General features: G+C 37.1%; 1 protein-coding gene across 1 annotated transcript; it reads left to right on the forward strand.

Moving 5' to 3' along the window:
* The first annotated feature begins 1,844 nt into the window (after positions 1-1,844).
* LOC145780982 (EGF-containing fibulin-like extracellular matrix protein 2) lies at positions 1,845-11,258 on the forward strand. The gene is made up of 7 exons (XM_082592671.1): positions 1,845-2,051; positions 3,092-3,231; positions 4,807-4,916; positions 5,346-5,517; positions 7,125-7,328; positions 8,505-8,607; positions 9,175-11,258. The coding sequence occupies exons 1-7, from the start codon at positions 1,924-1,926 to the stop codon at positions 9,755-9,757; spliced, it is 1,440 nt and encodes a 479-aa protein (XP_082448797.1). The 5' UTR covers positions 1,845-1,923; the 3' UTR covers positions 9,758-11,258.
* Positions 11,259-15,240: the final 3,982 nt, after the last annotated feature.

Genomic DNA, 15,240 nt, shown 5'->3' on the forward strand with positions numbered 1-15,240 from the left:
AATTAACTTGTAGTTGCGTAATTTTACGTGGCTCTACCAGGAAGAATGCATTTCAGTGTGAAAGGTCGCTGGCGCGAGTTAACAGCGAGGCGTGGCTGGGGTACCGGCATTTTTGAAAGGAAACCGACCGATCGACACAATGAGCCCAGCCTGCCAACAAAGTTGAGGATGATCTGAGAAAAAATTCAGACCTTTGTGTTGAACGACGATTGGCGACTCAATTATAGCAATGTCATCTGATAATATGCGAGATTGGGCAGTGCTGAAGCTTGGTTTGCAACGTCAATGTAATGTTGACGTTCGTGAACGTTGAATCGACGAATCAAAGAAGGAAGTGTTTCCTCAAAGGGCCTTCTGTTGTAATTTGTAAAATTTGAAATTGTAAAAAATTCACTGTTGATTTAGCTACTGGTAAACAATACTTTGAAAACACTTGCAATAAAAGTTTATCTTTTCCGCTTATTTTTCAATAAGAAAAAAAGCATAAAATTAAATTACTACAGGGAAGCAATAAGGTTAGGAAGTAACAAAATTACAAGCATTTCATAATGAGCAAAGTTTGACTAAGACAACGTCACATTGTGATAAAGCAGTATTACTAAATTTAACGTTGCAAAAAATCTATCTTCAAGCCGTGCTTTGCTTCTTTTAACCAACACATTTGGCAGAAAAGCAAAAAATTGTATGAGTTGAATTTTGTTGCTTCATAATTATTTAATTTCTGCATAGCCTGCTGTTGACGCAAGGCATTGTAATTTACAGCGAAGTCAACACATAGGCCTACGAAGAAGGCGGTGGTGAAATCAAGGCTGTTTGAGAACGTACCAGCACTAGCTAGTAAACAAAAACACGCGAATCTTTGAGCAGAGCCGCAGTAGCAGTGAGCTCTAAGATTACAGAGCACAACAAACAAATTAGCCTCAACACACTAATCTGGAAGACATATTAGCATCTGAGCACTAAAAGTAACTTACGCACTTACCGCCATACAAAAGATCGAGTTGTTTGAATTGGACGCATGAAAACATACAAAAGAAAAAAGGAACCGGGCTGTGCGGTTTACACTCCTAAGAACATCTTTTTAGTCGTAGACTGAAGCAGAAAGACGAAAGCATGTCATTAAAAAAAAGTGTACCTCCAGGACTTAGGTCACTAGCAAACCAGATTTCAGGTTTTGCTGATTGGGTGGAAAAGAAGAGAAAAAAGGTCTTCTAATATTTTTTGCTGTTTATTTTGAAAAATAGAAATTTTATCAGAAACTTTTTGACAGTCTTTAACCCTAACTTTATGATGCAGTTTCATGAAATCTCAATTTTATATAATGTAGCCTAATACAGTTTATTTTTATGATTGCAAAAAAACACCAGAAATAAGAAGAGTTCCTGCAAATCAGAGTGCACGCAAAGCAAGTAAAGATTCTTGTAAACTCCCAACAAATAAAAGTTTGCTAGGGTCTTTTGACGTCATTTCTTTGCTGCTGGAATCTTCTTCTTTGAGTTTTATTTTTACTTCAAGTGAGATCGCAGATGCATACTGCAGTCCTCCACATCACTCTGATCAGCAGCTTCATCTTCTTTTGTTCTGAGGCTTTCTGCTAGCTATATAGTCTTTTCATAGTCTTCCTTGCTCTCGTTTTCCAACTTTCAATCGTTTTCTTCTTCCAGTTTAATTTTGTGATGAAATAAGAAATTTTTTTAAAAGGTTGCAGTGAAATGAAGCAGAATCGCGGTAGCCTACATAGTTTAGACTTTAAAGAGTAAACTGTATAGGAATTTTAATCAAAAATTTTATTACATTTGACTAGAAAGTAAACTTAAACTTTTTGTATTTCGGTCGAAGACGTGTGCCAGACATTTCAGACTAAACTGAAATTTCTCACTAGCATTTGGATAACTTATTTATTACTGGATACGAGAGCAGGCCATGCTGTGGATATATTTGGCGTTTACGGTTGCGTTCGCAACAACCCATGCGAAGGCTCAAGTTGGAGCTTACTCCAATGCAGTTGAAGCTGGGAAAACTTTAAACGGATTGTGCGAAGCCGGACTCAGGTAGGTCGCGTGACATCGATTTGACATTTTTTCCTGTTTCAACAACAGTGCTTTTGATCCTTATTGTTTCGTAAAACAAGTGATATTTTTGTTGCAAAGATGTAAATTTGAAACGAGATGGAAGCGCACATAAAAAACTTAGCAATTCTTTTTCTGGCTTTACGAGTGTTCAGAAAAAATATTTTTTTCTGTGACGACCTATATTTTTTGTAATGATTGTCAAAAGAACTTTTTATATTAAAGGTTGATAAAATTGCAGTTAGAATAGTACTGTAAGTACATGTACTTTATATATCTATTTTTCGCTATATAAATGAAGAATATCATATTTGCTTCTTTTAATAATATTTGACGCAGTATTTGACATTTTAAAACATGTTGTTATTTAGTCAATTTTGCGTGTCTGCGCTTTGTTGCTTTAAACTTTCATTTCTATTTTCTTGCTTGCTCGTTCATAGGTCCAAGAATAACATCGCTATTAGATTACATTGAGCTCACCCTTTTGGATTGCTCTGATGTAATTGAAAAAAAATAAATCAGTTCTTCAAACTGCTTTGCTGTTTAAGGAAGGTGTGATATCAAAACAACATTAAAATACTTTTACCTCCTTGTCCTGCAAATACCCGTAGTTACAATTAAACCGTGTCAAATAACACTTTCACGACATCAAAGTCCGTTCTTTAGAACTGATAAACCACTGGGCGTGAAAATTAATCAGCCTCGTCAAATGCCTCAGTTTGTTTGGCTGAAAAAGTTCTATTTTGATTCACCAAATTATTTTCAGCTCAAGTGCAATGCATCGCTGAACACATGTTAATGAAAGTAAGCTTTTTGTAAAAACTTACGGAGCTAACTAATGCCCCTACATCCTGTCGGTGCGGTTTTGAGGCCCGCTGAGCCCGAAATGGAATAAAAGTTTAACTTATTACAAATATATTTTCTGTACAGTGTACGCACTGTACAGTACAAGGTACAGCAGCATAGCAAAAGTGTAACGTGTGGTAATGAAGTGTCGTTGTAATGGTTTCATCTTGTTGCAGATATCACGAAAGCCAAGGTTGTGTGGATATTGATGAGTGCGTCGAACAAGCGCCTTGCAAAGTTGAACAACGCTGTCGTAACCTTTGGGGCAGTTACCTTTGTGTGTGTCCTCGCGGCTTTGAATTGAACAAAAGCACAGGTACACTCGCACAAAAGTACTGCTCTACTTAACATGATGATATTTTCAACACAAAGCTTGTGGTGGAGTTTTAACGCACCAAGACATTGGAATAATATTAAAAACCTCACTAAGGGTGGTCCTCATATAAAATGCGAAATATTAACACTTATTTTATGTACCAGTAGCCTATAAAGTGCCAGGCCCGTAACTAGGGGGGGCGCAGGAGGGCGAAGCCTCCCCTGCAAAAACGTTGGCACCCCCTGAAAAAAATTATGTTAAATTAGCTCTGTTCGCTGACTTTTCAGTTTTACACTCAATTTTCTTGTGTTTAATTGTAAACATTGTGTGTTTAAGGGTGTAGTAGAATCAGTGGCGTAGCCAGGGGGGGGTTGGGGGTTGCAACCCCCCCCCCTTTGTCACACGTGTGACGTCACGATATTGAGATTGATGCTTAGTCTAAAAAAAAATTGCCTAATTTTATACAAAACTGTATTAAAAGAGCGAGTTTTGCCAATACCAAACATCTCAGCCAGGAATTAGCAACAAGAAAACATAGAGACTTAGCTTTATTTCCGAAAAATGCCGAAAAAAACATGATCTTATCCTTTTGCTATGCCACCGGACAGCACCATTTTACAGGAATATTCATACCCACATTTTTGTTGAAAATGCTCTCAGAATGCACTAAATTCAAAGTAATTGTTAAAAAAATTTTGGGGAGGCCCCCCGCCGCTGGGTCGTCAACCCCCCCCCCCTTTCAAAATTTCTGGCTACGCTACTGGGTAGAATGTTGTCTCTAAAACAAAGTTTGCCTAATTTTAAACGAAACTGCATTAAAAGAGCGAGTTTTGCCAATACCAAACATTCAAATATCTCAGCCAGGAATTAGCAACAAGAAAACATAGAGACTTAGCTTTATTACCGAAAAATGCCCTAGAAAACATGATCTTATCATTTTGCTATGCCACCGGACAGTACCATTTTACAGGAATATTTATACCCACATGTTTGTTGAAAATGCTCTCAGAATGCACCAAATTCAAAGTAATTTTTCAAAATTTTCTGGGGGAGGTCCCCCCAGACCCCCCGCTGCTGGGTGTCGCTTTTGGCGAAGACGCTGTCGGGCTTTGCCCGCCGCCCGTCAACCCCCCCCCCCTTTTTTTTCTAAATTCCTGGCTACGCCACTGACTGTTTCTATGATAAACTAGTCTAATGTAAACGTTGTATTAGGCCTACGATTAATGTTCTTGCGTGAATATACCCACATTGTGTACAAACGTCGTTTTCGTACATGATTCGGAAGGTAAAAGTTGGGCCCCCTCTAGAATACTTTTTGCCCTCCCTGCTGCTCCAAGCTAGTTACGGGCCTGTAAAGTGCTGTTAAATTTCTTTTCCGATTCGCTAAAAATTCCTAATTTTTCGACTCTAGTGTTTAAACTTTGCAGACAGTTTTGCATTTCACCAAAAAATACCATATTTCGACTCCGAATTTATAAGAGACCAACTTTACATCCTTGCCGCGAAGTTACGATATGAAGACAGTGTTAGATTTTTGTGTCAATTATCATTTTAAAACACTGTAAACAATGCAAGGTGAATGTGTGGACGTGGACGAATGCGCTATGGGTTACTGTGGAAGCAGTGAACGATGTATCAATACTGTCGGATCCTTTTCTTGCATTTGCTCTCCAGGAACCACAAAGGTATGACAACCCAGACAGCGAAATCCGTCATTTTTACGTCTGCAGATATTGAATCAGTGTAAAATGACGGATTTTGCCGTCTGATAAAGCTAAGGCCACCCATACTTGTGTTGACTTTGCAGTGCAATGTCTTACCATAAGTTAATGCAATTGAGGTAAGCAGGCAGAATTAGATGGTCTTAAGCGGGTACGGCGATAATCACTGTGGATTAGTAGGGCGGCGAGACAAAGGTGAAAAAAGTGTTGCTGAAGAGCGTTAGAATTTAATTTATTTTCGGAAACCTTTCAAGATGCTTCATGTTTAAATATTTCCTATTTATCATGAAATGTTAGTGATAGTGAAGATGCATGCAATTTGCTAAATTGATTAACGGCATAATTGAATGTTTACCAACAAATGCCTTTGCAGTGTACTAATTTGTAATCTAGATTGGGCGATTTTGCCGTGACATCAACGAATGCAGCCGATCGCCATGCGACAGCAACCAATTTTGCATCAATACAAGAGGAAGCTACTCTTGCGGTTGTAAGCCTGGATATGAAAGTACTGGAAATGGTCGGTGTGTTGATTCGGATGAATGCACACAAGGAATGTGTCAAGGTATAACTTGATTTGTCACAAGAATGTTACATTGGTCAGCAAAAATTACGCAAGAAACTTTGATACCCCACCGATCACATGGACCACAAGTGGCAGTACTTACAAAAAAAATCAAACGGTTGCGCTCAAAAAGAGGGCAAACACAAACCTTGACCTAGAAACTAACCCCAGTAAAAAGTCAAAAGTCGCATACTTTATATCTTACATCATATATAAGTGAATACAGTTGTCGAGAATGTTTGCTGTTAGGTCAACAGTGATGAGCATTCTGCTTCAAATCTTTCATGGGTGTAATACAGTAGCCTAAAATCTAGACAACACCAAAGTATTTCCTAGTATTGTTGTGAGGAGCAGAAAATTTCTCACAACCGTATGTTGTGTTTGGAATAAACTTGATGACAAAATCCGGTTCCCAGTTGCAACCCTAAACATCACATGCAGACAGTGAAGAATGCCCTTTGGCTATCGGATCGCTAGAATTTTATCTAGGAATCACCTTGCTTATTTTGTTGACACGATCTATAGTGATGTTGCAGCAACAAAAACTTTAAAATATTTTTTTGGAATTTTGTCTTACGCTTGCACAGCATAATAATTTGAATTTGCCGATTAACCACAGCCAATTTTGAGTGCGATCTTCAATTACGGTCGGATGTTTTGCCTCTGCAAAACAATAAAGAGGATTTATCGCATGAGGTTTTTTTACAGTCTTGTTAATAAATTACTGTACTAGCTTGGAAATTGACATGTCGAACCTTGCTAGCATTCATTTCCAATAACTTTAATCCAGACAGCAAAATCCACCATTTTTACATTCTGCAGACGTTGAATCAATGTAAAAACGACTGATTTTGATATCTGGAAACCTTCGGTGGAATGTATTTGTTTGTTTATTTATTGAGCGTAATTTTAAAATTCCCTTATGTTTTGTTGCGCCAGCAGACATGTGAAACTGGTAGTTACGTACTTCTGAGAATACGGCCAGACGTCGCAATTCAAACGCCCAAAAATGCCAGATAAATATCATAAGAAGTGAAGTGCTACGATGTGCTTTAGCTAATACACCAGACTTCCCAATTTTACAATTCATCGGCTTTCGTTCGTTGAAATTCGCCACTAAGAAATAACTCTTGAAAAGAACTGTTTGAAGGGCTCTTAAAAGAAGAGGCTTGAATCGCTATAACGAGAATGACTCCGATTTGAATATTTACTTGTAACAAGACAATATTTGATAGTTCTACGGTTGATAGTGTGGCTGTATGTAATAGTCCACTTTTGTAGTGGCCTAAGGGGGACACTGCTGTAGTAAAAATGATAATTCAGTGCATCAGTTTTTTGATATTTTTTTCCAAGCACACTCTTCTGTCATTATATGTTACGAACCACGGTCGGTAAGTAGGATTGTAAGAAAAAGGAGGAGTTTGATTCTTTAAACGGCCATGAATTTTAAAAACATGGCATTTTTCTTTTGCTTATCAGCAACAAAAATCCAATTATAAATTTGGTTTAGTTTAGCCTCCACGGTTTAGCCTACGTGTTGCCAGTAAATACAAAACCGTCAACAAACGGTAGCCAATTAACATAACTGAATGATTTTGTTTGATTAGGTTTGGGAGAGGAGTGTCGAAACACAGTGGGTGGATATGAATGCGTTTGTGTGAACGGATACAGCAAAGACACAGTAACAAACGGAAGATACTGCACTGATGTAAACGAATGTGACCTTGACCAGTGTCCTGCACACTCAGAATGCATCAACACACAAGGCAGCTACTATTGTCGATGTCACAGAGGCTTTACCAAACGTAACGGTAAGACGCATGTAGAAAGACCTACATGAAAATTTTCCATTGTAATCCAAGATGTTTCGTTTAAGCAGCTGTCTTAGCCTTAAACATATTATTAATCTTGGTTCTTCTTCTTTCTATACTGATACAAAAGGTTAGAGAAATTAATTAGTGCTATTATGGGTTGGTATTATGCTCTCAATCAATCAATCAAAATAAGAAATGAAGGATATACTTAAAAGGGCTCATTAAGTCCAAGTGTATTTAAGAGATTGATCTAGAGATGAAAGCTGTTCCCAATTCGCATGTGATCAACCACTCGGAAACACTTGAAAACACTTGTTAGGAGCGGTATAGGGGTATTATAATATTTTTCTCCTTTAAGCCTTGAAATTAAGTTCTGCAAATTGCAAAAATAAGAATTAGGAACGACGCATTAGATTTAATGTGCATTCGCTAGGGAAAAGAACTTGCTCATGCGAACGTGATTACGTAAGGTGAAATTAAAGACTAGCATAGAAATACTTATGACGCAAAGTATAATATACTTTTGAAAAAACTAGTGTTCCTTGTGTAAACTAAACATTTATGCAAGAAAAAGAAGGGCGGAGTGCAGTGCCAGTACAATAAAACTAGTTCTAGGGTCATTCTTTATGAAATGATTCAGAATTTTTTTCATTTTGTCACCCATAGTCACAGATTTTCATGAAATTTTATATAGTTGAAGAGCTCAATTTCTGAGCAAAACTGTGCTAATTTGAGACATACATATAATATAACAACAAAGGCCAGTAAAACGAGTTGTTTACCTTTATACTGTAATTTTGTTCCAGGAAGGTTTTAATAAGTTTGTTAAAATTCGATTTTTATCTATGTTTTGTTGTTGTGGCTATATCTCTGACAACTTATTTCCACTGAGACAAGTTAAAGAAACAAACCCAATTTGCAATATGGAAGACCATCACCTGGTCAGCAATTTACCCTTTTATTACATTGATTCAATGTCTGTATATTACGGAACAGCTTCACCAAATATCGTATTTTGTCGATATCTGTGAGTAATAAAACGATCTCTTGCGCTAACAAAAACTGCCTTTTTGTCGTTTTAACGTCCAGCGACGTTGCAAATATGAAACAATGGTAACTCATGCAAGCTGGGTTACAACGGCTTTGTATTGTAACTATCAAATTTTCTTGCAGGAGTGTGCGTTGATAATCAAGAGTGTAGTTTGGGTGAAGGAAGTAAGTGCCAGTGGAGATGCCTCAACATACCAGGGTCGTTTGCATGTCAATGTCCATCAGGGTAAGCAGTGCCTTGATCATTTTACTACTATATTTTTAACTTGACTTGGTAACGACACACAGGTTTTTATTGGTAAAGCAAAGAATAAGCAGTAGCTACCTTTTGAAGTCTACAAAGAAAACTTTATTATAAAAAGACGTTTTTCAAGATTGAGAATCCACTTCAGAAAAAAGTGAAACAAGCTCGTAAATAAATTCTGCTTCTGTGGGTCTAATCTAACTATTTTATGATTATTTCATACCATGTTCTCATGTTCTTTGGCACAACGATATCAACTCGCTGCACAGTCATAACGTCTAGCGAAATTAACGTGATGTACTTTTTTGTTAGGTTGTGTGTTAGGTTTTTTGTTAGTGTGGTTGGTGTAGTCTGACCATATCAACTGTCATATAATAGAGGGTGACGGTCTGACCAGAAACTTAACTTAAAAAGTCTTTTAAAACTTTCAAAACAAAATGTTTTGTCGTTCTTTGCAGCTATTTGACATTGTTATGACATTGATACGAGAATATAAACAGTATTATTCGCCTCGAGAGCCGTGATTAATCTTTGTATATATTTCTGCAGTTACAATCGGCTGGATTATGCTTGCAATGACATTAATGAATGCGACTCTAATGGTGAGAAGCTATGTGGACGTCGTGACACCTGTGTGAACACCCACGGAGGTCATAGGTGCGTGGACCAGTTTACTTGTCCCGGGGAATTTTATCGGAAGCTAATGACAACAGATGAGTTTGGTTATCGACAAATCACCACCAATATTTGCCGAAGGAAAAGGTGCAGACGAATAGCTAGGGACGATGCCAAATACGCTGAATGCCGCAATCAACCGCTAAGCATCTCGTCTCATTACGTTGACATTACAAGCGGTCTTGAAACCCCTGCCAATCTTATCCGTGTATCCTTTTCCCCAAGAAGAAGAAGGCAAAAGTATCACTTTTCTATCCCACAAGGGGACACAACCTTGTTCAGCTTACGGCAGCCCTCCATGTACAGACCCATGGCTTATTTGGTTCTTAACAGACCGGTAACAGGGCCAGTAGAGTACATGGTGAAAGTGGATATGAGCACATACAACAGAAAAGGACAGATGAGAGACAATCGGATGCTAACTATAACAGTTATTGTGTCACAGTATACCTTTTAATTATTTCCTCTTAAGTTTGTCAGACTGTAAATATGCAATGCATTTCTTATGAAGTTTTAAAACAAACAAGTATATACACTTTAAAATTGTCTGAAATTCTCCATACTTACACTAACAAAATTTAATCTAGTTCAATGGCGCTTGTGGGTTACATAAGCTATCTTTTAATATCGAGCCACACACACTTAAAGTATTCAAAAGGGAGATACAAACGCTTTCGCAAAAGTCCAAAGGTCTCGAACACTCTAGTCAAGAGGTATATATCGGTTTTATTGCCTACCCTAGCGACTAGCGTCACAATTCAGCATATCTCGTACCTAAAACTGTGCTGCATAGGTGTAGGATGCCGTTTGCTTTGTTTACATTTAATATAATACTATTTTTGTATGTAAAAAAGTTTATGATTCATCAAATACACTTGGTTTCAATAAATACGTTAAAGAAACAAAATTAGTGAAAGTATGGAAATTTGAATATAAAATAATGGCATAGTAAAATGACATTTTTCTTTGCCTTTATAACTTATTTTTTGATTAATCAACACGGCATAGTGGAATATGGAGCGGTTATAGGTCTACGGCTTTGCTGGAGTGCAACTAACCCCTGTACGCTCAATTGGTGTTCAGTTAATGGTAGCAACCATTTTAAAACTTTTGTACAGTAAAATTATAAAATTTTCTCAACGCAAATGGTATGACTTGTCTAAGTTATATTCTTTTAGGATGACACTTCACTTGCTTTGACACTTCATTTGTTTCGGAAAGGCAGAAAACGATTTGTAGGCCACACATTGTCGATGATTTTCAACGACACTTTTTCCGCAATGTGTAATTGTGTATGGTAAATTATGTTATTGTTACAAACGGTTAACTTGTACATCAATAAACATATAGCTACCGTACTCATTTTATCATCAATGTTTCTTTCCTTTGGCTACAAGGCTAAAGATGTCATAGTTCATAGCTGTTCGTAGTTTTTTCTTGTGAGTTTTAATTTTAGTTTCTACCTTGAGTTTTAAATCAATCGCTGTGTATGACCTGCATGTCGTAACAAATGATTTTAATACTTGGAGTAGTCTACTGTGGGTTTGCAAGGCCAAAATGTAGTTTATTAGAATTTTTATGACAGGGTGGGAATTTAATTTTTTCGTCAGGTGCTGCTAACTTTGCAACATTGCCAACAACTAAAGTAGCGTTTTGTTGTAAAGCTTTCCAAAATCCCAGACAGCATCACCAAAAGTACGATGTTTTGATTTGTTGGTTATCTTTTTCTTTACGTTTGTTGTTTTTCATCAGATAATAATCTCTATCGTATGTTTTCAAACAACGCTTCAGTTTTAACCAAAATAGAAATTAGCGCAATTGTAGCAAATCACTTTGACGAGTAACATCCTTGTAATCTAACATATATCCTACGTCAATTGTCCATTACTTTTTTTAAATGATTTTCTTTGAATATTCCCTGATATTTTGTTGTAAAATTTTGAAATAAAACTAAACTTACTTTATGGTTTTATTGTTTGATTAATCTTCAACGTCATTTGACTACTCTTTCTTGCTGACATATGTAACAAGTTTGACACTTCAAGGAGCTTAATTTGACAGATCAGGTATTTTGTTATGACATAGCGCAGTAGCCTATAAAAAACAAACTCAGCTGCACCTTTGTCGCTACATTTTTGAAATTGTTTTGAAGCTAAGGACCCTTCACCTCCTTGAATAGTTATAAAAAAAATCTTTTGAAATACGCAACAGAAATGGCAGCTGGCGCTAAAGCTAAACTCTTGATGTGCTATTTTGTGGTGCAGAAATGCAACAATTACTGACTGCTGACAAAGACGAAGTTTTATTAGGCCGAAAATAGCTGCGCTTGTAATAGATCATTGTTTTGTACAACACATCGAACAACTAGCTTGGCACGTGAGCTCCAAGCTTCAAAGCAGTTGGACTAATCAAGAAAAGTTGTCGAAACATTTGAAGAATGCCTATGTAGTTGTGCATGAACGATTACTGAATGGTTTCCTTAGTCACTGAATTAACCAGCTTAGGCTATTGGGTTAGGAGCTCACTAACCCATCCTTCAAGCGTGATAAGGTTAGAATAACATTCAGACGTCTGATCAGACGCTAATTATGTGTTTCTAGATGGAGTTAAAGGCCCCTTTGCTTTGCACAATGTACATTCTTGTTACTTGCGGTATGTCATATCTTTCTACCTGTCTCGGAGCCAGGTATCAATTATGACAAAAGCTTGCCAAACCGCGAGGCATGTAAAACTATAGGGGGTCGCTACCGATGGAACACATCAACTTCATACAATGTTTTTGAAAATAGGGCTACGATTAAGCAAGGTAGGTAGATTCTCTGGTCGGCTAATGTTTCACGTATTGTGGTATAGGCTTACAAATAAATTTACGTTTCCAAACAAGTAGCGGATCTAGGAGTGCACTTGGTAACGTGCCCCTAAAAAATCGCAGTTTTTCAGATTTTTGGTAAATTGTCCCTCTTGTCCAATCTCAATTTTAGTCTAACAGGTGGCATGGGCACACAAAGGTATCAACACTCAACAGTGAATTTAAGAAAGAAAAACTGTTTATACTCTCTTGCAAAAGTAAGACATTGGCCTATTGCAATATTCTGCAGTAGGCCAACCAAAGGTTGGCTATAAGGTGAAATGTATGTTGTATAAGTTAGCCTTTATACGGAAAGCTGGGACACCTCAGGTGGATCTTTGAAATTTTACTGCAAGCCTATACACAACGAACACTACACAATCCTTCAACGAGTAGATTATTGAAGTTCTTGAGTGGCCGTGAAAGCAAAAATATTGAAAACGTAATTTCAAGTTTAAACGAAAAGTTGCCACTAAAACTTCTAGAGTAATCCAATTTTAATTTGATGATATTGTCAAATGCAAAATGTGCGTCTTGATAAAAAAAATACTATTGGGCCTACAAATGCACAAAAAACGGTCAAAACAAGCTTAAATCTGGGAGGCAAGTCCTCTAGACCCCCTACTATAGGCTACTATTCTTTTTTTTAGACCTTGACTTTTACCTGGTCAGTTTTATATCACGAAATTTTTATTGTTAAACACTCTGGTGCTCCCTTCGGATGTAGGCTATTTTTCTAGATCCCCTACTGCTCCAAACATAATTCCAGAAGGCTTTCAGAAGTTAAAAGCTTCAAACTCAAATAGCTTGGTGTTTTCACATGTCTTTTGGCGGGGCCTATATCGTAGGCCTACCATATTTTCATCGCCTAAAAAGAGGACACGTTTCGCCAGCGAGTAAAATACAAGTAGAATGTCACGTATGAAGAATTTTTTACATCCTTTTGGATAATTATAGACCTATGCAGGAAAAGATACAGCAAAAAACAGACAAGTTTGTTTGTTTGTCGAAAGCCGATTTGTTAGATTTGTGTAACAAAACGAAAATGTGATGTGATAATGTCATAAAAATGTGACAAATCAGGCAGTAGGCCTATCTGCATGTAGCCATGCCTTAACTTTATTCAGAAAAAAAAGGATCAGCTTTAACGAAATCATAAAATTACTTGCACGAAATATATATGAAGCTGTATACAGCTGTCAATGAGATGCTAAGGACAGACTCAACTAAAAGGCTGTTTCTTTCCTTGTACCATTGTGGCTGCATCATAGATTAAAGTCAATCTACATTTGCACTCACATAAGTTGTAATTATCCTTGCCACGATTTATTTTGAAATAGGCTATAGCCTATGTCATGCATAGTTCACTTTGGATTGTTTTTCGATTTGCTTCACTTGAAAAATTAGCCAAACTATTAAGTTGGTAATCAGCAACGTTTACAAGCGCCGAATCAATACAAAATAGATCTGGGTAAAATAATAATTTATTGTAAAAGTGTGAGAACCTCAAAATGTAAATATATCAAACTCTTTTGCAAGTTTTTGCATTTTTTAATGTTTCATTTCTTTGTGATTTACTCCATTTTTTAATTTTCTTATTTTTTTTTTAAATTTGTCCAATTCTTAATTTTCTTAAATTGATTGATCAGATCTCCTCGAATGAGGAAATTTCCTCACAAGTGGATTTGCAGTTACACTCGCACTCATCGCTGACCATTATTTGGCTTTCAAGACAATCGCAAAGCAATGTAGGCCAAGTATGTTTCAATGAACATCTAAGATTTGTTTAGAACAGCGGATCAAATAGAACGTTGATGTTTTTTTTAAATCTATAATTAAATCAGAATGTTGTATTGGTACAGAAATGGTTGGACATTGCGAAAAAGTCACATAACAATGAAATCTTGTTGAAAATATGAGCAAGAAAACTGAAAATGTAAAAAAAAGAGGACATTTGAGCATTTTTGGGTGTCCTCAGAGGACAATTTATTTTTCTTCAAAAAAGAGGACAAATCCTCTTAAAAGAGGACATATGGTAGTCCTACTATATCGTGGCATGCAAAACACTTTTTTGAGGGGAGAGGATAGGTCTGCTGCTTGCATGCTCATCTTGTCGCGCACTGTCCTTCTTACTGACAGCACAGTTTAGGCCAAGCTTTGCCGATGGCTTTGTGTTTGTTTCTCATGTTTTGACTCATTTTTTGCTTTCAGTTTACAGTGTTGTGCAAGTGGAATTTTATCTGACGATTTTAGTTTAGGTAGCCTAGACTAGTTATGTAATATTTTCCATGTTTTCCATTAGCATTCTTTCAGCTTTGCTCCAACTTGCAGCTGTAGGGTCCATACAATTGCCTAACATTTGCAAAAAGAAAGCGTGTATTAAGATAAAGACAGCGTCATGTTCAAAGGTGTTTGCATCAAAATGGCTACCGAAGAATTGAGAGAACTTTGTGCATTTAGAACGGTTGTCTTAGAAAGTTTGTGTCTTTACACAGAGCTCTTCAAGCCAGAGATTTAGGGTATCTCAGCTTCATGACGAAAAATCGTCACTTATACTTAAGTTATACAAACAAGAAGTACGGTACGTAGAAATATGGTTCGAATTGAAGCCGAAAGTTAAACGTGGATTTTCTTCAACCAAGTTTAATACAACATCACTTTAGGCTACGATCATATCACTTCAACATTAAGCCACTTTGCCTTTAAATATAGGCCTATTTTTTACAAACATCGATAGACCAGGTGTCTTGATTTTGAACCCAAAACTTTCATTGGTACAGGGCCCAAATCACCTCTTAACCTGCAGGCTAAGCGTGATAAAGTGAGTCCCATACTAGATCCAAACATCGGGAGAAGAGAAGATAAGGTTCTCACTGTGCTAAGCCGTCGGCACAAACGAAAATAAGGTGGCCAGTCCTTTCTTTCGGCCGTCATTCCTTTAGCAACTATGCCCACCCAATTTATTACACCCTGGGTAGAGGTGAGCATTGTTTCTCTACAACAAGGATTGCATGATTGGAAAGCCAACGTCTTATCCGCTACGCCATCTCACTACCGTGGACGTCACTATAATATTATCTGTAGTAGAAACC

Source organism: Aplidium turbinatum, chromosome 12 (assembly GCF_918807975.1).
Source record: "Aplidium turbinatum chromosome 12, kaAplTurb1.1, whole genome shotgun sequence".
Classification (NCBI taxonomy): Eukaryota; Metazoa; Chordata; class Ascidiacea; order Aplousobranchia; family Polyclinidae; genus Aplidium; species Aplidium turbinatum.

Excerpts from the sequence above, each read along its gene's own strand:
- LOC145780982 (XM_082592671.1), top strand. The coding sequence starts at position 1,924 with ATGCTGTGGATATATTTGGCGTTTACGGTTGCGTTCGCAACAACCCAT. Across the intron at positions 3,232-4,806 it reads TGAATTGAACAAAAGCACAG|GTGAATGTGTGGACGTGGAC; the intron begins GTACACTCGCAC and ends AAACAATGCAAG. Across the intron at positions 4,917-5,345 it reads GCTCTCCAGGAACCACAAAG|ATTGGGCGATTTTGCCGTGA; the intron begins GTATGACAACCC and ends TTTGTAATCTAG.